General features: G+C 39.6%; 4 protein-coding genes across 5 annotated transcripts in view; 2 read left to right on the top strand and 2 right to left on the bottom strand.

Annotated features, from left to right (window-relative positions):
- Positions 1-993: 993 nt before the first annotated feature.
- LOC134741659 (tudor domain-containing protein 3) lies at positions 994-18,228 on the bottom strand. Its single transcript, XM_063674522.1, has 8 exons — positions 18,072-18,228; positions 17,914-17,998; positions 17,442-17,832; positions 16,951-17,132; positions 14,624-15,588; positions 11,927-12,254; positions 10,865-10,979; positions 994-6,075 (listed from the first exon to the last, which is right to left on the bottom strand). Exons 1-8 carry the CDS (start codon positions 18,104-18,106, stop codon positions 5,957-5,959), a joined length of 2,220 nt encoding a protein of 739 aa, XP_063530592.1. The 5' UTR covers positions 18,107-18,228; the 3' UTR covers positions 994-5,956.
- A 641-nt stretch (positions 18,229-18,869) lies between these two features.
- LOC134741851 (copper transport protein ATOX1) lies at positions 18,870-19,400 on the top strand. Its single transcript, XM_063674745.1, has 2 exons — positions 18,870-19,024; positions 19,152-19,400. Exons 1-2 carry the CDS (start codon positions 19,016-19,018, stop codon positions 19,359-19,361), a joined length of 219 nt encoding a protein of 72 aa, XP_063530815.1. The 5' UTR covers positions 18,870-19,015; the 3' UTR covers positions 19,362-19,400.
- Positions 19,401-20,709: 1,309 nt separating this feature from the next.
- LOC134741426 (POC1 centriolar protein homolog A) lies at positions 20,710-23,588 on the bottom strand. 2 transcript variants are annotated; one of them, XM_063674199.1, is made up of 7 exons: positions 23,307-23,588; positions 23,013-23,231; positions 22,618-22,943; positions 22,341-22,425; positions 22,152-22,271; positions 21,875-21,979; positions 20,710-21,534 (listed from the first exon to the last, which is right to left on the bottom strand). In XM_063674199.1, the coding sequence occupies exons 1-7, from the start codon at positions 23,430-23,432 to the stop codon at positions 20,764-20,766; spliced, it is 1,752 nt and encodes a 583-aa protein (XP_063530269.1). In that variant the 5' UTR covers positions 23,433-23,588; the 3' UTR covers positions 20,710-20,763. The 2 variants fall into 2 exon arrangements, with proteins under 2 accessions (XP_063530269.1, XP_063530268.1); XM_063674198.1 differs by having other exon boundaries at positions 21,426-21,694; positions 23,307-23,587.
- Positions 23,589-24,213: 625 nt separating this feature from the next.
- LOC134741711 (exportin-5) overlaps positions 24,214-25,831 on the top strand; it is a 38,947-nt gene continuing 37,329 nt past the window's right edge. The window contains exons 1-4 of the mRNA XM_063674607.1: positions 24,214-24,343; positions 24,450-24,525; positions 24,743-24,891; positions 24,964-25,120. Coding sequence (XP_063530677.1) covers positions 24,755-24,891; positions 24,964-25,120 — 294 coding nt within the window. The 5' untranslated portion in view covers positions 24,214-24,343; positions 24,450-24,525; positions 24,743-24,754. The remainder of the gene's footprint in view (positions 24,344-24,449; positions 24,526-24,742; positions 24,892-24,963; positions 25,121-25,831) is intronic.

The raw sequence follows: 25,831 nt of genomic DNA, 5'->3' as shown, positions 1-25,831 counted from the left end.
TGAAAAAAGTTTTGTACGGAGCTCTAATAGCCCACATACCTACTATACTGTCAACTAAAATAATTTTGAATACCTAATAGATAAGTATTACGTTGCTTGGTAAAAAATAGATTAGTATGAGTTAGCACATTGTTACTGGCAAATTCTCAAAAACTTGAGACTCCGGTGCCTGGATAGAACATTCTTACGGCGCAGAATAAGCAATAATACTACCATACAGCGCTTCAGCCCAGCGATTCAGGGTCGAATCATGCTGTCACTTTCTAATGTATTGCACTATCCCTTTCAGCTATTTAGGGTTGGCAAAATTCAGGTCATTATCTTATCTGTGGTCGTGCACGCATGAGCGCAAAGGGGCGTCAAGTTGTGCCAACCCTAATAATTGCTCGAAGCAATGCTGAGCCGAACCGAGCCGAGTTTGCCCGATAGAAGGAGTGTCTCCCCACTGCTTACGGGTAGATGTTGCTATACGCCACCCTAAGGCGTTTAGGGTGGTATTCCCACCTGTCCAATTTCTTGGTCCAATGTGCATTGCGTCTCACTCTCTCATTAAACAAAATGTGAGACGCAAATACACATTGGAACAATAAATTGGACAGGTGTAATAAGGATGTTAGCATTAAAGCTTAACGCACACATAGGGTGCGTGTGGGTGCGTACGTGTCTATGCCCTTCGGATCGGCGGCGCGCTCGCATTCCCATCTATTTTTGAAGAATATACAGAGCCTTTTCGAACTGATGTGGTGAAAAGATCTATCTAGCGGGCTATAACACAAACTCGTATTACACATTTATAGCTCCTAATAGTAGGTACCTATGTATGTAATGTGCGGGAGGGGCTTTTTATATCTACCGGTAACCGGTAGAGCAAAGAGGGATTACTGCAGCGACAGTCCGTTTGTCCCCCATTGACCACCGCTACTCATAAATAATTACAACAATATTGCAGGGCGGAAGTGGATCGAGGGTAACAGGGGGAATGAAACAGCTGCATAGTACACTTTCTTTTAATAGCTTTTTTGTTAATAAACGGTTACCTTAACATAAAATTGGTATCTACCTATACAAAATGTATCCAACGAAGCAACAACCTGTTCTATCTAAACGTTGACAAACTGCACTCCATGATTAAAGAGTTAAACTTAATGTTTTACTCTAGTTTCCTTTAAACATGGGACTGAATTCAGAGACCAAAATTAATTAGTGCAACCCACTCGCACATGGACGACACGTGCACACGCGCGGAGATTAGGTAAAGGTAAATGGACCGTAACCTGTCTACAAGTGTTTAAGAGGGGGCTAACGCATAATTGTAGTTTATATACTGAATTCTTACGTTTTAATCAAGGGCAAATGCCATGAAAAGGTTTACGAAAACGTCATTTTCATTTATTTTCAGCTAGTGACCCGCCCCGGTTTCGCACGTATTAAACAAAACCTTAACAAATTATACACCTAAACCTTCCTCAAGGATCACTATTGATAGGTGAAAACCGCATGAAAATCCGTTCAGTAGTTTTTGAGTTTATCGCGAACATACAGTATACCTACACACGAACAGACAGACGCGTTTTGTTTGATAAGGTGATTGTAGATCGTTACCCTGCATATCATAGCAATATAATAGTAGTAGTAGTAGTAGTAGTAGTAGTAGTAGTAATCACTTTATTGTACAGAACACAGGTTTACAAAACACACAGGTTTACAGGTTTAAGGTTGGTTTAGTATAATGTTAGTATCTACCTGGTAGTAAAGCAGAATGGACGAAAACATTTTTAAGCATATTATCCGAGTAGTTGAGATAAAAAAAACTCGCGCTATTGCCATTTCTTCCGTCGCGTCACATGTTCGCGCGGCGCGCCATATCTTTTGTCCCCTTCTAATTTCCTGGCTTTACGCCCCCTCTTATAAGTATGGTTAATTGTTTTTAAACATACTGTTTACCAAATTTTATGTTTGTGTATAATCAAGGCCTTAATGGAGCCCTCCACGTCGTCGACGATCGTCGACAATCAAATTAATTCCTTTGTGTAACGAAACAGTTATACTTACGTTTTTAGATTACTTTAGATATACATTGGAATCATTTAAATGGTACAGTCGCTATCAGATATATCGGAGCGGTCAAGGTGTTCACAAATATCTGAACACGCGCTCTAACTCCTTGACAATAGAGGCGTATTCAGATATTTGAGAGCGCTTTAACCGGTCTAATATAATATACATGTCTCATCGCGACTGTACAACTACCTACCTAGACAAATTAAAACGTTAACTATATAGGTATGTATACATTTCTTTAAGTTGGTCACCAAATACAGGCCCAGTTTGATAATACAAACGTTATCGTGAATAATCTTACGGCTAATTAACTATGACGACAACACAAGGTGTGTCAACATATTACAGATCTGGTGTAAAATAAATGAGATGTAAAAAATATTCAAATAAAACTGTATTATTCACGATTACTACTATTGCTAACCATAAAACACAAGTGTATACACTGGTTAAGGTAAATAAAAATACTTTTCAAACAACATCTTGACATCAATCTGCAACTATTAATATATTACATTGTTTTGCGCTAAAATACAACAAAATACACTTATATAAGCTACTTGCTACGATTGGTTACATACAGGTCAATAAATTATCGCAAGAGAGTTATATCCTTTTACACTACAAATTAACCCACCAACTAACCCTCCTTCAGCGATTTAAAAAAAAAAAAAACATTGATGCTCTCGCCAATACTCATCTTCCCTAGTTACCATGCATTGGGTTAATCATAATCATAATGATGATCGTTATTTTATTTTTATCCAAACTTCATTGCGTTGACTGATAATTAAATAACAAAAGCGCGATGAAGCCTGGATTGTAGCGACCATCGTTAGTGTTTTTTAAATTCGAGATTCTGAATCTCCATCTCCAACTCCTATAATGCAAAAGTGATAGAGATGTAGACAAAGAAATTTCGAATACTATTCTAATATTGAATCGTTCAGACGAATCAATAAGCTCAATCGGAGATCACATTTGTGAATTCGACTTAGATGAGGACTTTGCCATTATATACAGTCTGACCTCCGATTGCTCATAGTTGTAATTTACTGGGCCAAGTTATACAAGAGACAGTTGACAGTCAAAGGAAAAAAGATCCGCGCCGCAGGAGTGGATAGACAAACCAAGCAAATAGGGCCATGCCCGCGCACGCTCGTTTATGGCGTTCTCCCAGATAGTTCTCCCTCAGCTTTTATAATTTTAATAACTCGCGTTTTTTAAGTCTACATTAGAAAATTTCCACTCAGGGTCACGAGATTGCACTTAAGGGTCGTTTGACTGTCGAGAGTTTGTCTATGTCTTTTGATTGTCGAGTTTGACTCTAGTCTTGCGTAATAGACCCTGTCATAAATTTTGAAATTTCAAAATTGTCGTTTTCGAGATGACTGAGCCAAGTCTGGTCTGATATAAGAGATGCGTGATTTTTACACATAATTTAACAAAAAACAAACGCTTTCACAATAAAAGCGACCTTGCACATCGTTTATTTGTGTAGGGTTAGCATTATAGAAAGCTTAATTCTTTGTCACGTGCCGACTACGTACTGTCAGTCTCTCACTGTAGGTACATTGATTTCGAGTTACAAGAAATAAATAACTCCGTTGGACGCCACAGTCGATATAGTCATAGTTCCGAAAATTATTAGTTATTCGCTTGTAAAGTAAGAGACGAGCAATCGGAACCTCTTCTGTATATTGGTTCAAGCCTCTACGACTACGAGTATAAATGCTCGAATAGTAGGTATTAAAACAGACAAGAGTAGAGAGTAGGCATGTTAGGCCGTTTAGTGAGAAAATTATACGAAGGTATTGAGGAGCTGCCATCACCCGTACACCGTACAAGTGTGGAAGGGAACTTTTGTCAGTGATAAGATAAACAGCGAGAGTTCTATCTCCGAATTAAAGTGCAGTTTATTCATATGGCACCTGTCTGGCAGACAACGAGAGATCAACCAGTACTCACCATTTTCGTGATCCTGCGAAATATTAACACATTCACTGCCAGACATAAAATTAAACAGTACTACAAAAACTATGAATCTATAGGCGCCCGCTAGGCGGGTTGGCGAGGCCACATAACGATCACAGATCAACACAGTAGGCAGGCACCAGAGTTGTGCAAAGTTTCAGAATCAAATATCCTGTTACTTTTATTTTATTAGTTCTTAGTCTCACATCTGCGTGACTTACTTGACGCATTTAAAAAGTAATTTTCATGTACCTAAGCATAAATAACGTAAAACATACAGATACATACACAATCCCAAATGGATTTCGGAATTTACATATCAAACTGATTGATTTGATGCAGGTCTAAATAATATAATAATTAAAACTTATTTGCTGATGTAAACCCTAGTGTGCGATGTGGGCCCGCTAGGTGGGCTCTTTAGCGTAGTCTGTTGTTATCTATGGCTAGTGGGTTGTCTGACATCTGAGCAAAAGTTTCGCGCGCCCACTAGGCGGGTTCTTGGCAGTGAATGTGTTAATCGTTGCGTTGATTAGACAATTAAAATTAATGCCGGTTCATCTCACTCGAACTAATTAATAATTAAACTGCTTAGACCTAAAGGGGTCAAATTAAAAGTCGCACTAAATTAGATAAGGGTAGTTAGTAATCGACAAACAGAAATGGAAAAAGATAGAGGAGGCTTTTACCTTCAAGGGATCACACATCATGAACATAAAACAAATCAAAAGACAATCTTAAAATAGATGTGTGGGAAAAGAAGCTTAAATAAGAATAATAATTAGTAACGGAGAAGTAGCGACGATCGTAATACAGGCGTTTGATTCATTTTAGATTTAGGCGCTAGGTGTAGGGGAAAGGTGTACGAGTTAATCTCAAGAGGTAAGATGATCCTTTTCGATTGCACGCAAACAGCTGACGCCATCTAGTTGAATTCTTTAGCAAAACGTAGCCTCGCATGCCTCTTTGCTTCAGTTCATTAGCAGTGGCGGCGTGCGGCGTGAGCGGCGTGAGCGGCGCTTTAAATTCTACGAAAAAAAAATTGTGTCCAGTCAATATAAGAGAGACGTGGAACGAGTTGAGTCCAAGATGTAGATGATCCTTTTCCATTGGACGCAAAAAGCTAACATCATGTAGTTGAATTCTTTAGCAAAACGTAGCCTAGCATGCCTCTTTGCTTCAGTTCATTAGCAGTGGTGGCGTGAGCGACACTTTGAATTTTACGGAAGTTATCATTTTAAGTACTTGGGGTGTGCAAGATGATTACTTTGTAGGGTTTTAAATATAAATATATGTTTTTATGAAAACTTATTAGCATAAATATTTAGAGTATGAAAAAAGTAAGATATAAACAAGACAGTAAGTAAGTAAGACATATGACAGTAGTAAACGCCATCCTGTTTGTTTCACATGAAAATATGCATATCCTACTTCGATTACTGAGTAAGGTAATCGTCTCGTACACTTTTCCTCTAAAAGCCAAACGTCACAAGTAATCAAACATTCACTTCAAGTGAGTAACACACATCAACCGACTAATGATACGCGGTAGGGCTCCGTCGAGCCGAAAGATTAAAGCGAGCTTCCGTAGAGGCCGGCCGACACGTTTCGTCACCGTCACGTTTAGATCCTAAGGAATATCATTCACATGCTATCGGGCGACCGAAGGAAAACGAAACGACTACGGGACCGTAAGTTAAGCGAGGCCGCAAATCGGGCTCCGTCACTCCTCGGCCGCCACCGACAGCGTCACCGATAGATGGTCGACAAAATGTCCCGGGAGGGCCTAGCCGCTAGCCGAACGGCACTTGGAGAAGTCTGCCGTGTATGTGGGGCAGGCGCCGGCGCGGCGGCGACGCGGCGACGGTCAGCTGCGCGCCGGGGCGGGCGCTGGCGCGGGCGCGGGCGCCGCCTCGTGCCACTAGGCGCGCCGCGCCGCCGCGGGGGCGGGGGCGGGGAACCCGCCACAAGGGTACCCGCTGCTGCCCGCCCCCGCCCCCACACCCGCCCCGCCAGCCGCTCCTGCCGGCGCTGGGGCTGCTGCACAGGATAACACGTTAATACGGATGTGACCATTTATACTAAAGTTTCTGTTTATTATGCAATTTTTAGGGTATTTAGGAAACTGTTTTATATAGTTTATTGTCTATCACGGTAATTCATTTGGGCATGTGTTCAAGTTTTTAGTAGAGATGCCACGAATATTCGGTATCGACAAATGGCGTTATTCATAATCGTCTATCAAATCTTAATAATGTTTGTATTTTTATGTCAATGTAAATTTATTTGTGTGTCGTTGGCGTACGTGTCGCCATTATTTTTATAAGCCAGGTCCCCACAGAAAACCAGCGCCACGGTTTGCCGCGGCACTATGCTGAGTGGGGATGGTTCCTTTTTGGCGTCCAAATGTTTTTTTGTCTGCATGCTTTTCTTTTTTATGTACTATGTTGTGGCGTCAAATAAATGTATTTTCTTTCTTTCTTTCTTCTTTCTTTCAAATCTAACAAACCGTTGATAACCGCTTGTCCCTATCCGTCATTTAGACATTTGTATTTCTTAGAAAGAGACAAAAAACAGATGTTTTTAAAAGGATGCTACTACTTGCTAAGTTTTATGAATAAGGGGGAAAGTACAGTACCTATTACACCTTGCCACCAAATTGCATAGATAAAATTTACCGCAAATCATTTACTCTCTAGTCATAAAACTACAGGCCTGATTTAGTTAAATTAAGGTACAGAGGAACAATTTCGACTGGTAAGTTATAAAGTGCAACTTTGACCACCGAAAACTACTATTTACAGTACGTTTACTGGCAATTGGTTGCATTCATAATGTAGATTAGTTATATTGGTTTTATTTTTTCAGACTCACATCCAAAAAAGTTGAGTCTGTACACTTTAAATGAGCATTTTATATAAAAAGGCAAAAATAGTTGTAATTACCCCGCCGAGGGACAACTAGAACTATTGATAATAAGTTTCGTTACAGTGAACTTGCACAGTTAAAACTGAGCTCCTGTGGTTAGTCATGGCGTAAGGGATCTATATTGAACCCGTTTATTTATGTAGCTATGTTTATTTTTGCAAAAAAAGACAATAGATTTAAGCGGGATAATTTCAACTGGTCTCCATAGTAAGTAGTGATGGGACTCGTGTCTATTAGAATCAATCGATAATGTCAAGTGTGTCTACATGTTCACACATCTTTTTTTTAACGTTTTTTTGTTTGTATCCGTAATACAAATAAAACAGACTATATGTCACAAAATGTAATAGATTAGATTAGATATTTATTCTCATAATATGAAATTACATTATAAATTATGCTAGACTAATCTACATGAATTTATATTATGATCTATATTTCAAATTTATTACTTAAGCTAACATTTGGTAGGTACTTACTTCCTAAAGTATTTAATATCTAATAAGTAGTAGATCGTTATTTAAAAAAGATGAGAAATAACAAATGATCATTCATTTTACCGAATATATTAAGATGTTTGAAACGTCCACCCATAGTGATTCATTGGCACACCTATGGGGTCAATTGAACCGCTCTTCCACATTCTCTTTAATTCCCTATCATTACGTAACCATGGGCGATAGGCCTGAGAAACACATTTTATTTAAAAACTAAATAATTAACCTTTAATAATATAGGCCAGATTTTCCTCTCCGCCACTAAGAGCTAGTTCTCTTCTTTCTGAGTCAGCGTCCAAGCTTCACATCCGTACATCAAAACTGGCCTAATTACAGTCTTGTAGACTCGAATTTTGGATTCTGGGGCCAGAGAAGATGGATCTTGGAGGCGCAGGAATAATAGGGAGCTAGAGGAGCTGGTTGCGGCGCCCAATATAATTGGCGAAATCAAAGCCACACGACTCCGCTGGCTTGGTCACCTGGAGAGGATGAGAGAGGATCGTGCTGTGAGAAGAGCGTATGTGGGGCGCCCGGGCGGAAAGCGTCCGTCTGGGAGTCCCAGATACCGCTAGAGTGACGAAGCCCTAAAAGACCTGTCCGTCCTCGGAATACCCAACTGGCGTGAAGTGGCGCAAAATAGGGCAGAGTGGCGCTCTCTTGTGTCGGAGGCCAAGATCCTTTTTGGGTCACTGAGCCAGTGAAGTAAGTAAGTAAGTAATAATATAGGCGCATACCCTTCTAACTGTAAAAATAAAATAGTTACAGGCGGTTAAACAAGTGTTTCAATTTGTCCCCAGTCTACCCTACGACTATCATGCTACTTTTATTAAACAAAACGCATCCTTTATTTTCAATCTGTGAAATATTTGAAAGGAACGCTAACCCTAAATAAAAAAAGCAACTGCAAAATTGCATGAAAATCAGTTGTGTGTACAGAACTTTTTTTTTCTTGTCAAATTCAAGTTTTTATTGCAGGATTTCTCAAATTTCCCGGTATATTTAATGACTATTTTCACCTTCATAATCAAATAATAACAACGATTAATTTCATATGTATATTATAGTATCTCCTTCTTCTTCCAGTGCCATCTACCGGAGGTCGGCTATCATGAGGGCTATACGAACTTTAGACGCAGCCGCGCGGAATAATGAACGTGTGCTCTGTTTGAACCATGTTCGGATATCTTTGAGCTATGAGTTACGTCTTCGTCCGGATGATCTTTTACCTTGGATGTTTCCTTGGATAATGAGTTGAAGGAGTTCATATTTTTCGTTTCGCATGATGTGAACAAAGTACTGCAGCTTGCGTTCTTTTACTATCTTTAAAACCGCCTCTTTATTTACTAAATGCAGCACTCTTTCGTTAGTTATTCTATCCGTCCATGATACTTTCAGGATTCTTCCGTACACCCACATTTCGAAAGCCTCCAAGCGTTTACACATATTCTTGGTCAGTGTCCACGATTCTACTCCATACAGAAGAACCGAGAAAACATAGCACCGTGCTAAATGCACCCTAGTAGAAATCCTCAATGAACGATTGCAGAGAAGATGTCTGAGCTTCATGAAAGCGTTACGCGCCTGTTCAATTCGACACTTGATTTCAACGCTGTGATCACTCTGGTCGTCTACAATGCATCCTAAGTACTTGTAACACTGGACTCTTTGAACTACCTGATTTCTTACAACTATATCAGCTGTTACAGATGTTCCTGACTTTTGTGGCTTTCTTACTGTCATAATTTTGGTCTTTTTCAAGTTAATATTTAGTCCAAAACTTGAGCTAACGACATCTACCCGTTGAAGCACTGCAATTCTTCTTGATTTGACGCCAGTAATATCGTATCGTCAGCATATATAATATTATTTATTAAGCGGCCATTCACAGCAATTCCCTCTTCCGCATTTTCCAGCGCCTCTGTAAATATTGCCTCAGCATAAATATTGAATAGCAGCGGGGAGAGTATACATCCTTGGCGTACGCCACGCATGATGTCGATAGTCTCAGTTTGAAGAGAAGAAGAATCAATTAATGACAACGATTAATTTCATATGTATATATGTATGTATTTCATATGTATGTATAGTATGTATACATTCAATTTGACGAGGGGGGGCCAAACGCTTAAGAAAATGCACAATCTCCTTTATTGCATACTAAAATTAATGAAATAAAAATATAGTCCTTTAAAGGGTCAGCATTTTTAAATGACGTATTTGCATCGATAAAAAACTCGAATCGTGTACATCACTAGTGTTTGTTCAATTTCATATAAAATATGGAGGGGGTAATTTCAACTACCAAATGGTCGAAATGAGCCGCCATCTCAGATATACCGGGGTTATTTAAACTATCGCCAAATTACTAAAAACATAGAATAGGCTATAATATACTCGCCTTTGAAAAACTTATAAAGACCCATACAAAACCACTATTTTTATAGAATATTTAAGAGCCAACTCGCACGTGCCTACAACGAATTTCGTCGAAAACAAAATGGTCACGTAACTCGGAAAGCATTCAGTCTATTAATACCGTCTGTGGTGAAATTATGGAAAATCTTTTTCGCTATCTGGACCTGGACATATATGGCACTCTAGTTATTAATGTAGAACATGGAAGATATTTCGATTAGTTGAAATTTCCCGCAGTCGAATTTGTCCCCCCTGTACCTTTTTTTTAAACATAAGAGTCAATTAACTTCACTCGGGTAAATCCATGTCAGATTATGCGATTTTGGTATTAAGAAATGGTAATAGGGTAGATATTTGCTGAGAGGGTCGAATGGATTTACCCGAGTTTGAAATTAAGCGACACATAAGTCAAAATGACAAATAAAGACAAACAAACTATTTATTTATTAAACCTTTTGAACGCTTTTCCTCAAGCGTCAAGACATGGCCTACACGCCAATATCTCGACTAGTGAATAATGAATATAAACCTTTTCTGTCAGCAGGACAATTGCTTTGACAGCGTCCGCCATGACCACTTTAGTGGTCGCTGGCGTGGCAGGCACGACAGCACACGACCTATTTACGCTCTTGGCGTCCAATAGGTTAAACTTGATTGCACAAAACATAAAAAATAATGTACAAATGTCGGACTTAATGCCTAATGGCATTTTCTACCAGTCAACCACGACGGTCAACGATTCATAGCTAATTCAGGCCAGTAACGCGATTATGAATAACGCCATTAATAATTTAAAATGTATTAAGCTAATTTTGCGGTTTAACTCTACGCCAAAGACAAATCTAATAAACAAATCTTTTAAACAAAAGTCATTGTTTCTTTTGTACGATCGGTCGGCACCCGTGTTGGGCGCGTGGCAAAGCATGAAAGCAACAAATAGTGAAGTGTATGTGATAACATGGTTAAACATTAAAAAAACTTATACTAACCTTGGTTGGGAAAGGGCAGACAATTAGATTTGAGGACCTCTTCGTGGTTCCCGTACGCACAGAACTTCACTACTACCGTATTAGCGGATATACCGGTGATCTCCGCCTCGTAGAACTATAACAAAATACATATATTATGTCCATAATAGGCTACCAAACGAAGGAAAAATAGGAGAAATAATACGTGTATAAGCTAATTTTGGCATAGTTACAGGCAGGCAGAGTCTACCTAGATCTACATCCGATTGTTTATAGCGTATGTATGTATTCTTCTTTAGTTTTCAAGCTGGCCCTTACGGCTAACTCATTGTCTATTGTAAGATTTGTAAGTATAGTCGTTCGTTTTGTAGCTGGCCCCGAACGGCTAATCCTTTGTCTATTGTAAGTAAAACCGCAAAAGGGTCATTAGCGTATTGGCACCTTGGGAGCGCGGGCTAGTCCAACGCTCAAGAAACCTGTGTAAGTGGGCTCTCTGATAACGCGCCTTTGTTACGTATCTCGATGACACATTTTAGACTGGTTCTGTAGCGTTCGACTCGACGGCACTCAGTAGGTAACCGTAGAGGGACCACGCAAGAAATCGCAAATTATTTTTCCATTTGTTCATTTTGAATCTTATTGCAATTTCTATAGGAGTTGTAATTCAATAACCAGTTAAAGTGACCGAACCTTTTTTTAGGCAGGTAAGTAACACGTGCGGTGTTACTTACAATAGACAATGAGTTAACCGTAAGGGCCAGCTTGAAAACCAAAGACTATAACACCGCACGTGCTACTTATGCTACGTGCACGTGCGATTTTACTTAACAATAGACAAAGGATTAGCCGTTAAGGGCCAGCTACAAAACGAACGACTATACTGCTGAAGCGATGCAGCCACGAGCAGTTGTAGTCCGCGTCTGTTCAGTCAAGGTTTTAAGAACCAGGAAAACTATACACATCCTTTTGTTTGGGTGCTAGTACTAGCGTAAGACAAAGATAGTATGATTATCTCTGTCTATGTTTGAAATGAGACAGTCCTGGGCCAAACTATATATATCTCGACCGTACGGCTACACTCACGTTGTTGTCCTCCCAGTAGAGCGCCAGGCAGCGGTCGCCGACCTTCCAGCGTATGTCGGCCACGCCCAGCATGGCGCGCGCCTGCTCGTTGACGGCGGCGTTCTGGAAGCCCAGCAGCGAGCCCGGCAGGAACGGGCCGCGCTCGCGCGCGTACTGCCCGTGCTGCGCGTGCTGCCCGTGCTGCGCGTGCTGCGCGTGCTGCGCGTGCTGCCCGTGCTGCCCGTGCTGCGCGTGCTGCCCGTGCCCGTACAGCGGCCGCGAGTAGTTGTACCCCACGCCCGCCGGCGCCGAGGCCGGCACTCCGTACAGGCACGCCGCCTCCATGTACCTGCCGACGACCTCTATTGTAATCGACATCGATCGCCACTGCGAGGTTAACTTAGAAGTTTGATTTTTTCACAGCTTCAAGGGACCGTAAACCTGAGTATAGGGTTTAAATTTCAACTCGATACCTCCAGGCGTTCCCGAGATAAAGGGTCCTGATAGACAGACGGACGGACGGACGGACGGACAACAAAGTGATCCTATAAGTTCCGTTTTTTCCAGCGTAAGAGCCAGCCCTCCTGTCACCTGTCGCCTCCACGAGGCGCTTCCCCCTTCCCCACCGTGACGAGAGCTCGGCGGAGAATGTAGGTAGTTCAGGCTCGCGTCGCGTGACGTGAAAGACGGCCGACGCTCCTGGAGCAGGATAGACCGTGGAGACCAAAACGCTTTACATTTATGCCACACTGGCATCGATGAGGAGCCACACAAGCCTATCCTAAAATTTCTTTCTGGTTTTAAACTAATACACGAAGTTACTGCTCATATAAGCCCGCTCCAGACTACGCGGCGCGAAGCCGCGAACGTGAGTGTGGTCGATTTCGCTGATTAGCGAACTAGACTCCACACTCTCGTTCGGGGCTTCGCGCAATGATTCGCGCATGAGTGTGGAGGGCCCTGGAGACATGACCTTTTAAAATGTTACGCAGTCACTCGTCGAAATAAAACGCATTTGTCTTGCTCATAGTCGATTGCGAGGCCAGCCTTGACAATTAAAACTTATTTTGTACCTACCTAAGTAGGTGTAGGTATCTTCTAAAGAATCTATAGTTTAGTTTAAGTAAGTAGTTACTTATTTGTAAAATCATTTCTAAGCGTCAGCAACCCTAGCGTTTTGCCTGCGCGCCGTGCGGGGAGCGGCGCGTTGAAGGTCACTCCATTGTATTTTTGTGTAGGTATTTGCGTTTTCTTTGAGAGATAAGTATCTGTTCATAAGAACCTATTATACTTATGGACAAATTTAGAGGAACGCAAAATAGTACATTTCGATGCTAGTGCGGAAAGTATGTCATTACTCCACGAGTACAGAGATATCGCAAGACTCGGGACGAGTGAAGAATGACATTTCCGCACGTGTATCGAACGACGTTTTTTAATACAGTTGCGAAAAAATAAGAAAAACAACAAGTAAGGAATAAAAACAATATCTAATGTTGCCTTTGGAAACTTAAAACATGCTTGCAGTAAGAATAAACGCCTCTTCTTTGACAGGCGTTTCGGCAGCTATTCCTATCTCTACCTTCCATAGCTATTCCTTTCCATTCAGACAAGTTATTAAGAACGGTTTTTCAATATTCAATATTAAAAAATAAACGTGTTATAATGATGAAGAGGTAACTAATAATATATGAAATATGTATATTTTTCGTATTCTTACGTTAACAGTAGGTTTTTATGTTGATTACGACGTTTAAAGGAAACTAATATCAACACTCATCAAAAAGTAGTAATGAATTCGAACAAGTATAAATTTAAAAAAAATTGGAAAGTGAAAAGCACTAGTTCTCGAAAACCAACTTTCCGCACGCTAAACAGCTACGTAAAGTAGCACTTTTTGAACAACTCTATTTAAAAAAGGTTTAATTACTTGCTTACAGCACCTAAAGTAATTTTAAAATGAGTAATTAAACTTTTTTTACAGTACATATGGTGCTACTTTCTCGCACTAGTGCGTAAAAGAGCACTTTTCGTGCATATGTCGAAAGTTTAAAGGGCCATATGTACTGTAAAACGTTGTACGATACACGTGCGAATAGGTAATTCGCAACTCGTGTCGATTTAAAACACTCCCTACGGTCGTGTTTTAATTTATCACCACTCGTTTCAAATTTCCTCTTTTCCGCACTTGTATCGTAAATAACGATTTCAACACACTTGCTCAAAACGACGTTTTTATTCCACCGATTTTTGGCTCATAATCCTAGATATTAAACACGCGTGCTCTTTTAGTGTATTATTCCACTCGTGCTTTTTCATTATATTATCCGACTGAGTTAAGAAGGTAACTGATTGCTAATAATATGCATGGAAAGGGAGCCTTCTTATATTGGTCGGACTGGCGGGCACGGGCGCGCTCCTCGCGCCTGCGCAGTGCGCGGCCGGGGCGAGCGAGGGCCGGCCGGCAGTACGAGTATGACAGATGAAACACAAAATACTAACTGTTTTAACTATTAAAATTTGATTAATATGAAAGTTTCTTTTTTTCGGCTTTCTTATTGCGCGCTCGCTTACAGCTCGCGCGCACAATATCGCCTCGTGTGTAATGACCAACTTAGCACACTTGTATCATAATGTACTATTTTGCGTTCCTCTTTTGTCCATGAGTGTATATAATCTGTGTCTGTGTATATAGCGATGCAATCTGTTATATCATACCCGTTAGGCTGCTGCCGCCGCTGGTAGGGCTCCTGGTAGGCGGGCGCCCCGGCGGCGCGGCGGAAGGGACGGACGTCTCTGGCGGGGGCGGTGGGGGCGACGGGGGCGGTGGGAGTGGCGGGGGCGGGCATGTACGGCTTGTGGTACTGCTCGGGGTAGCCGCGCGACTCCGGCCGCTGGCTCGACAGCAGGCTCAGGTTCGACGTCGCCTCCGTCAGGCTGTCCATGTGGTTGTTGTTCCGGTATTGAGGTTGTTGCATCTTGTCATTGACTCGATCGTTGCGCATATTCCTATCTCCGTATTGAGGCTGCGGCGGGTTGTGATAAGAGTTGCCGTATGGATTAGTGTTTAAATTATAATTCGCTTGCTGTTGCTGCTGGTGCTGTTGTTGTTTATTCTTTTCCTCCAGTTTTTTCTGGAAGCGAGGCGGTTTCTCGTTTTGAGGCTGATATTTCCTGTCCTCCCTTTGTGTGTGATGGCCGTCATTGTAGTGTCCTCTGTCGGGGCGGGGCCTGTTGTTGCCCTCGAACCGCGACCCTTGGGGCCGCTGATTGTTTTTGCCACCATTTCTATCTCTGCTATCCCTGTCCCTAAAATTCCTACTTTCCCTATCGTCATTACTGTTATTGTTATATTGACGATTGCTTTTGTCCTTTTCGGGAACGTTGGGTAGTTTATCTTCTAAGAAGTCGAACAGAGATACTTTTCCGGAGGGTTTGACGGCAATGTTGTCGTCATCATTAGGCTCCTTGTTTCGCCCCTTGCGCTTGGGTGGCTCTGGTTCTTTTTGCTGCCTCTCTCTCCTGTTCTCAGAGTTGTCTCTCTTTTGCAGCATCCTTAGGGCTCGGTCAACATTATTCTTTGTATATCGCAGGGCATTCTCCGCCTGCTCCTCGGTGAAGCCTGCATCAATGATTTTCTGCACATTAGCATCCAGTAGGGGTTTCGTGCCTCCGCCAAAGACCTAGAACATGTAAGTATTTTACACTATACAACAAAGTAAAAGTGGCCTTGAATACAATTATAATTTACATAACTAGGGTTTACAAGCTAGCTTTGATCAAGACTATTTACCTATAGCTAAGTGACTGGCTATGGTTTTTTCTGTAACCCTTGCATAGAGAAACTTTGAACTGTTTAGAAATAAAAAGCTTGTACCAGAAAATGTTTATGTCAGGGAAGATTGGGTAATCTTCGCCACATTAAAGACATATTGAATAAAAGGAAATAAGCGAAGCACAACATCAGGAAGAGATAAAGAGGGAAAGCAGGCTTACATTCGCTTAGACAAATTGATCATAACAGACACACCTGGAAATATTTGTGAAAAAAGGAGGCTTTAATACTGTTTCACTCCAGAATCAGGACAGACCTGGGCAGCCAGAAGTAAAGGGAGGAGCCCAAGAGGATGAACAGGAATAGTATGAAAGACTACCAAGCAATACCATAGACCGGACCCACACCTTGACCTGCTCCGAAAAACTAATGAGAAGCAACAAAAACCGGAAATCAAAACAAGCACAACATAAACAACCTCCCCCAAGCCTGGTCCCCATGAGGGAAGATGACCAAAACCCTCCAGAAAGTAAAATACCTCATCACACAAAAAGTATAAAACCCAAAAACAATATCATAGAAACAGCTGGAGGAGACTTTTACCCAAAAGGGGTCTACAGCAGAAACATCGAATGAAAATTAAACATGTTTCAAAACTATAACAATTCTCTGTAGAAAATGTAAACCAGTTTAAAAATAAATTAGACGAGCATAATATTATATATAATACTCGTTCATGATAACTATCTTTATGATTAATGGATACAGGCCATATAAGTTGTCATAACTGCCTGCCTGCTGCCTGCTTGTTAAATAATAATCACATTAATTAAGCTAAAATTCATAAGTAAAACAAGTGACTGGCATAGATGTAAAATTTTATGTATTTTTATCTAAAGGTATTAAGGAATTATATTTATTTGTATGAGGTTTTGTATAATGAGTATATATTATTATCTAGGGAATTGAACTTTATTTTATTGCTTGTCTAAACTCTCTCTCAGACCATGCATATACATTTTTCTAGGATCAAATTACCCCAAATAGCACATGGCTCATTTTCCCGAGGCCCAATTTTTATGGCGATTTTAGGAGTGGTTTTGTATTGAAATTAAAGTTTCCTTAGACATAAAAAAAATATTTGAGACCGCACAACTTCAATGTTACTTCAGAACATTATTGTTGAATAACATTGGAAATAAAAGCAATTAAGTTTGTAAAGGGTGTAGGTAATATGCAAATTTCAATCATAATGCCAAGGAAAAACTACCTTCTTAACTCCAGACAACCTCTGGGCCTCAGCAATAGCACCTTTCCTTTGTGCCTCAAACTCAGCATTGTCCTGCTTAGAGGCCTCTTGTATGCTCTTGAATTGTTTGTCCACAGTGATAGCTTCCAGACGTTGGCCAAAAGGGATCCACGGCGGAGGGCCTCCATCCACTCCAACACCCCCTGGAAAATAATTATTTAATTGAAATGAAGTGAGAGTCATTATTGAGAATTGGGTTATTTATCTCATTACCCTGGCGATTTTTATTTTAATATTTTTAATATAAAAAAAAAACTATTTCTTATTAAAACATATTTATCACATTCTAATTTATTAGATATAAAATATTTGATATATGTATATAAATTGTGACAGATATTTGTTTTGTGTTGTGTTTATAATAGACCTGACCTGACCTGAGCAGTTAGTATGGAAGGATAAGCTTTTTCTTTTACTATGATAGACCATTTATTGTATTAAACAAAACTCACCCCTAGTGTGCTTGGCAAGACTCCGGACCAACTCCCACTTCTCGATCATGTGGGCCACCTTACCCCCCAGCACAGTGACCACACTGGGTGTGAGCCAGATGACCCCATGGCACACCTCCAACCCCTCATTCTTCAGCAACAGTTTGGTTCCTGGCGGTGTGTTTATACTTATACTAGAGATTGGGCTTGTCTCTAATCCGGTGCATGAACTTTTCCCATCATTTAAAATCAATTTTAACATTCGAGGTGCATAATTTGACTCTTCATTCGCTTTTGGAGCTGACACATTCCTTATCTTTTGTATTTGAACAACGATCGGTTTCTCGAGCTTCGACGGGTCCTTCGGGAAGTCCTCAGGAAAGGCGGCCTCGCCAATGTCCCGCAGGTCATGCTGGAAAAATTCTTGTTAGAATTAAAATCGGCTGGCATGACATATGCCGAGCTGTAACTGCTCGCTACCTCTAATACTTACGTCTAAAGCACGTCTGCTTAGAACATCTACATCCTGAATTGCTCCGTTCTCGCTAATAGTATCGAAACCTTCTTGACTAATGTGCCTGAAAGAATCACACGGTCATTAACTAATAGAGCTGAGACAAGATCAACTGAACATTTTTTTCATTTAATTACCAGCCCAGCTCTGCAAGATTTTCCCTAATTGACATGTTTTCATTTGCGGCTCATTCTTCCTCAGAAATTAAATACAAAAATTTCACACCAGTCGCCAATCGTCGGAGACATAAGGTACCATTTGTCAAACAATGTCAAAATCGCATAGCATAGACAATAAAAAAAGCTATTTCGTTCTGTAATAAAAACGCTGAAACACTTCCCTTTACAAAAGAACTCAAACATACCAATCTGAAATGTGAAAAAGCTACAACAGACGGGCGTACCGAACCTTGGTGCGGTTCATCGTGTGTAGTAGTCCGCCCGCCGTACGTCCATTAAGGACGCAGACATTGGATCAGGCATGAGAGGTGGGGGAAATGACCGAACGGGATAGTTTATCTTTCAGTAGGAGTAGCAGAGAAAGCGCTCTTATTGTTTGTCACAGTCTCACTTTTTTTTTTCAACACCGTAAACTTAGTATGGTTTATGGTGGGCTACAAACAAAGAGTAGTATAATATATAGGAGACTACAAATCTACTCGACCAATCATATTGTCGCATTGCGTATGTTCTGTCCCTCACGGGCGCACGCGTAGGTCAAAGAGTAGTATAATATAGGAGATAGGCGTAGGTTAGGTATAGCTCATCTATGTTATACTAGGTCTATGACGCAAACGTATTTTGACGCGGCGAGAGATATTTTGACCGCACCAAGGTCGCGGTCCGGTACGCCAAGCCCGTCTGTAATAGTAAGTGAATAGCCTTTTGACAGATAATAACTGATAATCTATTTTGTCTGTGATGACGTTGACACTTGACGTTTATGTTCATTTGATAACATAATAGTTCAATTCCTGATAAAAAATTATCTTAATTCCAGCTACATTAGATTATTCCAAATTTTCCTAGTCTAATCTCGCCATAAAATCGAACAGTGTAAAGATACAAGCTCTATAAATAAAATGTCGTCGGTAATGTTATCAATTTAATATTGTAATTTATTCTCGCTTTGTCCTTTTGCTTTGTCATTTGAATTGATTCTGGAATAAAGAAGTAGTTTATAATGCTCTTATAAAGATAATTCTTATTTTGTTACAGACTCATATTTTCCATGTAGAAATGACTTGCGAAGGCTGCTCTGGAGCAGTGGAGAGAGTCCTCAACAGGCTCAAGGGCCAAGGGGTAGACGCTGTAGCCATTAGCTTACCAGAACAGAAGGTTTCTGTAACCTCAACCCTTAGTGCAGATCAGCTACTAGAAGTCATTAAAAAAACAGGCAAAACGACCACATATGTTGGAACACACTAACTACAAATAATCAGAAGCATAAAACATGGCTGCCTGGATTTGTTAAACCAGGGGCAGGCTCCTAAATAATTATGAAAAATAATTTATTTGGTTTACAATGTGCATTTAAATGGCAATAGGGTTGGAACCTTCTTTTAAGTATAAAATATACTTGTGGCAGAAGGAAGAATTATATTCCTGACATTTCGTTTCACTTGATAGTAATAAAAAAGGTCAGTAGGGTTTTTTGTAAAAAGTTATCTATTTTCAATGCTCTCAAGTGTTATTGTACAGTATTTTTCAAACTGGAAGGGTATGCTGATTAACATCAATTTGATACAATTTTGCGATATTGGGAATTTTTAGATTATAAATTGTATGGTGGTAACACCTGTCAACATACCCTTCCAGTTTAAAAAATGCTACAATGTCTATAATCATTTTATGGAACAGATTGATTTCTTCTAGTTTCTGATTCTATATTTCACAGTTTTTAAGGAAACAAAATTAAATACTAGGTACAAAATTAAAATCTTCACCCTAATCAGTAATTTATTAAACCTTGTCATAATATCATATAACCATGAGTTGGAATTAAGATATTTAAATATATATTGTGTTTAGTGTCTCTATAGCTAGTACTGCGGTCACATGTTTTACTTGATATTATTGAAATTGAAATATTTATTGCAGACCGTGTGTTAGTATAGGTACAATTAAAATTTACATGTAGGTATGCTGATGTGATTATGCACCTGTATATTATTTTTAAATTTGAATTTCCCAATCATGCAAAATAATATTTGAATCCCTTTTAAAATATGTTATTAATTTTGTCAGTTAGCATAGACCAGTATCTTTACTTAGTTTTTATAAAAAAACTTCACAGAATTATAGAAATATTCATTACTCTTAGTGCTACTTGCACCATCCCACTAACCCGGGGTTAAGCGGTTAAACCGTTAACGCAGTGTCAAATTGCACTGGTAACCATGGTAACTCCAGGTTTAACCCATTAACCCCGGGATAGTGGAATGGTGCAAGTGGGTCTTAGAGTGTAAGTATAGTCTATGGCAATGAAAGTTAAGACATTTCACAAAACCTAGTGACAATTCAGAAATGCAATTATGCATTTCTGAATTGTCAATCAGTCAGTCAGAATATATAAATGTGAGAAAGCCTGTATTTTAAGTTAAGTATGAATTTTATTCCATTGTACTACTGTTGATTCAGATATTTCCTTATGACAGACATATTTGAGACATATATAAAATAAGTGTTTTTTTTACAGTATTTTAAGAAATATATTTTTTGAACATGTATGTACAATTTTTTTTCTACCATCCACCAAAAGAAAATAATTGGAACATAAGTTTATGTACTTTTAATAACTTGAAGATAAACAAACTACTATAAACTAATGTTATAAAGCATTTTCAAGTGTGTTCACTCTAAGGTCCACTAGGTCCACTGCCTCATGGAGAGCATTCAAATGGTCCACAATCGCATTCATAGTAGGCAGGACATCGGCACAGTCACAGTCCTTCAAGTGACTACCATTACAAGTATAAGTTACATCTGACTTAACTTTCTTTACAAGAGGTTCATGTCTGATAGAATCATTCAAAAGTTTAAATCCACTGTTGATTGGGAAGCTCCTTTTTCTACCGACCCATTCTATAGTTCCACTTGTATAACAGACATCATTTTCTTTCAACTTAATCATGCCAAACAAATCTTCCTCTGAAGTATGAACTCCGAAAGTATTATTGCTCGCAATGCAAGGCACAGTGTAAGTGGTACGAGAGGGTGCCACGCGGGGTATATGACTCATGTCGCCAACCGTGCCAACACTTTCACACTCATTCGACTTGCATGTTGTATGTAGGTCAGACCTTGTCATGCTTAGGTGATTAGGATTCTGTGAAGCTTCAGCATCCACTAGGCGTGATTCCAGTATAGTGCTGTTCGCTCTGGGTTGTCCACGTGATATAGATCTTGCACTGCTTGAGGGACTTGAGCTTCTAGTAAATCCAGCTGCATGATCCCGAGTAGTCGGGGTACTCTGTGGTACCATACTTGATCTTTGACAGTCATTTGTCTCACAGCCTGTGCTTTCAGGTGGATCAATGTGGACGAAAGATGTTTCGGGATACTTGCAGCTATGATAACATAGGTACCAAATCTTGGTCCCCTGATATGCATATGATTGAATATATTAGTTTTTTTTTTTTCAATTATATCTATCATGATTAAGAATGTTTAATATGACTAATATAGTTGCAATTATCTCTGAACTCTAGTTTCTGAATGGCTATAGAGTACTCTGAGGAAACAGCAGACATTGACCAGTCCTGCATATAAAGACAGTTTTATTTTAATGAACTTATTTTAATATATGAACATACTCTGTCTACATGCATATCATATTCATGTTTTAAATATATACATACAAATCTACTATGTTTCTATTTTTACTAAACTAATGGAGGTACTATCAACTATCAAGCTACTCGAAATAGCTTTTTCACAACCTGTTTTTTTCCTTTTACTGAAGTGGGAGATTTAGATCTCTGTGATCCCATATTTTCATTCATTTCATTTGAAACTTCTGTAAAATTGGTATTCCATAGGAGAACCTGCAAAAATAAATTAGTCATTTTTCAATGAATGCTGTGGAATGCTGTATGTACAGTTTGTTACAAATAATAAATCAGCAGCATTGTATTCACTAGACCATTAGTTATAATGCAAAAATGTGTACATTTTCTTAAACATCAAGGTAGCAAAAAAGGGAGAACTCATGCCAACCTGTTTGTCTTCACCAGCCGATGCAAATGTGTCTCCACTGGGAGAGAAACTAACTGCATTAACTGAACCAGTGTGCCCAGTCAGGGTGAATAAAGGATGACCCTCTAGCAAATCCAAAATCTACAATAAAATAACATTGGATTAGACACTTATTTTTAAAATCATCAATATTATCTTCACATTTCTTACCTTCATTTTTCCATCTTTGCTAGCTGTGAGAATGTAGCTGCCACTAGGATGAAACGATAATTGTGTGACTGCATCACTATGTATACTGAAACACGTAAAGTAACACAGAATTACTTGATTTTGGATTATGCAAAGAGACATGTTGCTATTGAGATGAAATTTGAAGGCGGGATAATTTTCAATTTCCATATTATGAAGATGGGGCAATGGGGCTATTTTTCTAGAGTAGGTATGCTCATATATTGAATACATAAATAATCCATCAAAACAAATTTACCTGTAATACTGTACAAGATTATGAGTTCTAACATCATACAGTTTGACATTGCCCTGGCTTGTTCCCACAGCGATGTAGCAACCCGATGGGTGCCATGCTAAGCACATTCCGAAACCTTTCTGGTCTTTGTAAGTGTGAACCTCTTTTCCAGACTCTGGATCCCAGAGCATTGTTGTCTTGTCATCAGAACAGGAGGATATAATGCAGCCATCATTTGAAATCCGGGCACAACGGACCCAGTTCTTGTGACCAACAAAAGATGATATGAACTTGTATTTATCACTGGACCACAGCTTGATTATTTTGTCATCTGATGCTGTTAAGATCTGTAGACATTTTTAAATTAATGTAAAGTATTTAACTGTAAATATTCATGCCACTTCACTCTAACGCACCTTTGACTCATCGGGTGTGAACTGCACTGAGCGCACGGTCTGCGAATGCGCCTTAAAGACGCCGGTGCTGCCCGTTACGGTTGGCAACCACACCCGCACGGTCTTGTCGCGAGACGCCGACGCCACATGCCTGCCCGAAGGTGAGAACGTCACGTCCATCACTGCTTCCGAGTGCCCTTGGAACCGGTAACTCTTTATACAGCCATGTAGCTGCCATAACTGAAATGTTCATGCAGTTTAGCTACTGATTCGATGAAATAAGAGACACTAGAGACACTATCATTTTTTACTTACTAGAATACTGTTGTCTAAAGATCCTGTTGCTATTTGATGCTCATTTACGCTGTAATAGAGCGAAGTGATGCCATTTTTATGTCCCTTTAATTGTTTGTCCAATGATGGGGTAGATTCATCTTCCATAGCTACGAGATTTCAAGACACGTTTTAGCAGTTTGTAAGATTTAACAATTTTAACAGCTGGTAATGGATATTAAAAATTGGACAATCTGTTTCCAATTTGTGCACGATTTCAATTCAAAATATTCAAATTGAACTGACGGCACAAAAAAACCACAACAAAAACCATCGACAAACTTATTTTTTTAAACAATTATGGCCTGGATGCGAGTCTTTTAAGCCAATCGACAAACTTGTTTTTCTCAACTAGAGCTGCACCATATTATAGTTTGTCAAGCCTTTTTCGTCAGTAGAAAAAAGCCGCAGGAGTAGGAGTAGCAATGGAAAAATGTATAGTTGGTCAAGCAAATCTTGTCGGTAGAAAAAAGGGCAAAATTCAAATTTTCTATGGGACGATACCCCTTCGCGCCTACATTTTTTTAATTTTGCCGCCTTTTTCTACTTACAAGATCTGCTTGACCAACTATAGGAGCGAAGGTTAAGGCTAAAGGTCGTAACACATCAGCGCACCGCCAAGGTCATTGTGCGATGCACCCATAAGTACGAGAGAAAATATCTCTATCTCGCTCTTACTTATGGGTGCTCTCGTGCGTATGGAGCCTTATCGTCCCGTCCCATAGAAAATTTGAATTACGCATAGACCTATATGGAATTTCTCGACTTTTTCTACTGACAAAGTTGTTTAACAGACTATATTTACGGGTTTTTTTTTTCGAATATAGAACTGGCAAGTTGGGTGTAGGAAAAAAAAACAATAGTTTTGTCTATGAAACATTGTAAATCAGAAAATTCTCTACACGAGGTGTTACTTTTGTTTTTAAAATTATTTGGTGTATTTTTGTCATAAATCTAATCATTTATTACTACTTATTCACCAAAACAAATCTAGCTTCTCTTTACATCCTCTATTATGTGTAAGTTTGCCCACTACTTTAAAAAATGCATTATTGCATGCACCGGGCAGGTGTCATATTTTAATTTGCAATAATACTAGTGTTCATATGGGCAATATTTTTTTAGTGTCGTGATACGCATGAAATGGAATAAAAAGATTAAAAAGAACATTGTTCTATGGAGATAGAATATTGGCGACCAGGTAATTTATAAAAAAAGTTGTCTTACACCATTTGTTTTATTTATTTCAATATATATAGACACTTATTTATATAATAGACCCTTAAACAATTATGCGCGTGGTGATAGTCTAATCTTCGTTATTTCAAGCTTGGCAGATTATGAAACTATAGTTTTGTCGTAAACATGAAAAAATACACAGATGACTTCAAATGTTTTGGGACTGTTTTTATGCCCAGAATCTGAGCCTAATGAACGTCGATGGGATGGGGGAGGTAGGCGGCGAGGTGGCGCTCATCGCCGATGAGCTCAGCCGTGCCGTGGAGCTCACTCTCAACCCGACAGTCTCCCATGAGGCTCGCAACCAGGCCTATAATGCTTGCGAAAGGTATGCCAATGTTTCACTAGCTATTGCAACTTATTTATAAATGAAAATCTGTAATATTATTGTTTCTTCTAGCTTTAAAGAGAGCTCACCATGGTGTGCTCAAGCTGGCCTATTGCTGGCAAGTGGACAGTATTCTGCGGTTGTCAAACACTTTGGTCTGCAACTTATGGAGCACACAGTGAAGTACCGTTGGACACAGATCACACAAGCTGAGAAGATATTTATAAAGGTATCTAGAATATTGTCCTATATGGCATGGAAATACTACTATATGGCATAATACACAAAACATAAAGGGCTGGAATCTCCCATTAAGTATAAAGATACTTGTGTCGGGAGACCAGGGACCGGCCCGCTATCCCTTATCGGGGTTTTATAAGGGTATTGCATAAGGCTTAACTTACCATACCCTTTGCCAGACAAAACCCTTTGTTTTGCTTTTAAAAACCCTTATATAAAGCTACCACATTTGAGTAATCGGTAGCCCAAATACCCTTACAAAACCCTTATCATCTGCTTACCAACACCTTGCATATTGCTTATAAGGGTTAGCCTTATAAATGGCTTCCCTTTTAGCATATAAGCGTGCTAATTTAAGTCATCTACCTTGTTCATAAAGCACACATTACTTCGAATCCGAGCGATTGTCGGCGGCGACGGCAGTGTTCTTTGACTAGGCACGTATTTTCTTTCCTTTTCATACACTACCATAGATATATACTAATCCTGTCTCTTTCACGCAAAGGGAAACCTTTGTAAAAAGCGCTTAAAGATAAGGGGAACCCTTATTAAGAGCTAGCCTTATTTTTGGTTAGCTTTTCGGTAAGGGTTAGTCAAAGGTAAGGGTATGAATGGGCTTGCAGTTCAAAAGGGAAAGTATTTCAATGTGTCAGGTGTCAGCCGTGTTTAAGTGTCGCCCATTGAAAGGGTTTTATCGCGG

This window comes from Cydia strobilella, chromosome 5 (genome assembly GCF_947568885.1).
Source record: "Cydia strobilella chromosome 5, ilCydStro3.1, whole genome shotgun sequence".
Taxonomy (NCBI): Eukaryota; Metazoa; Arthropoda; class Insecta; order Lepidoptera; family Tortricidae; genus Cydia; species Cydia strobilella.
The sequence above is the reverse complement of the archived record's forward strand: the minus strand, read 5'-3'. Positions and strand labels throughout refer to the sequence as shown.

What these genes read in the sequence shown, in the direction of transcription:
- LOC134741659 (XM_063674522.1), bottom strand. Translation starts at nt 18,106, where the DNA reads ATGTCAATTAGGGAAAATCTTGCAGAGCTGGGCTG. An exon ending in AATCTTGCAGAGCTGGGCTG is followed by an intron (nt 17,999 to 18,071) that starts GTAATTAAATGA and finishes TGATTCTTTCAG; the next exon opens with GCACATTAGTCAAGAAGGTT. An exon ending in GGTTGTCTGGAGTTAAGAAG is followed by an intron (nt 15,589 to 16,950) that starts GTAGTTTTTCCT and finishes TACATGTTCTAG; the next exon opens with GTCTTTGGCGGAGGCACGAA.
- LOC134741426 (XM_063674199.1), bottom strand. Translation starts at nt 23,432, where the DNA reads ATGGAAGATGAATCTACCCCATCATTGGACAAACAATTAAAGGGACAT. An exon ending in TCACACCCGATGAGTCAAAG is followed by an intron (nt 22,944 to 23,012) that starts GTGCGTTAGAGT and finishes AAATGTCTACAG; the next exon opens with ATCTTAACAGCATCAGATGA. An exon ending in CAGTAAAAGGAAAAAAACAG is followed by an intron (nt 21,535 to 21,874) that starts GTTGTGAAAAAG and finishes TATGCATATCAG; the next exon opens with GGGACCAAGATTTGGTACCT.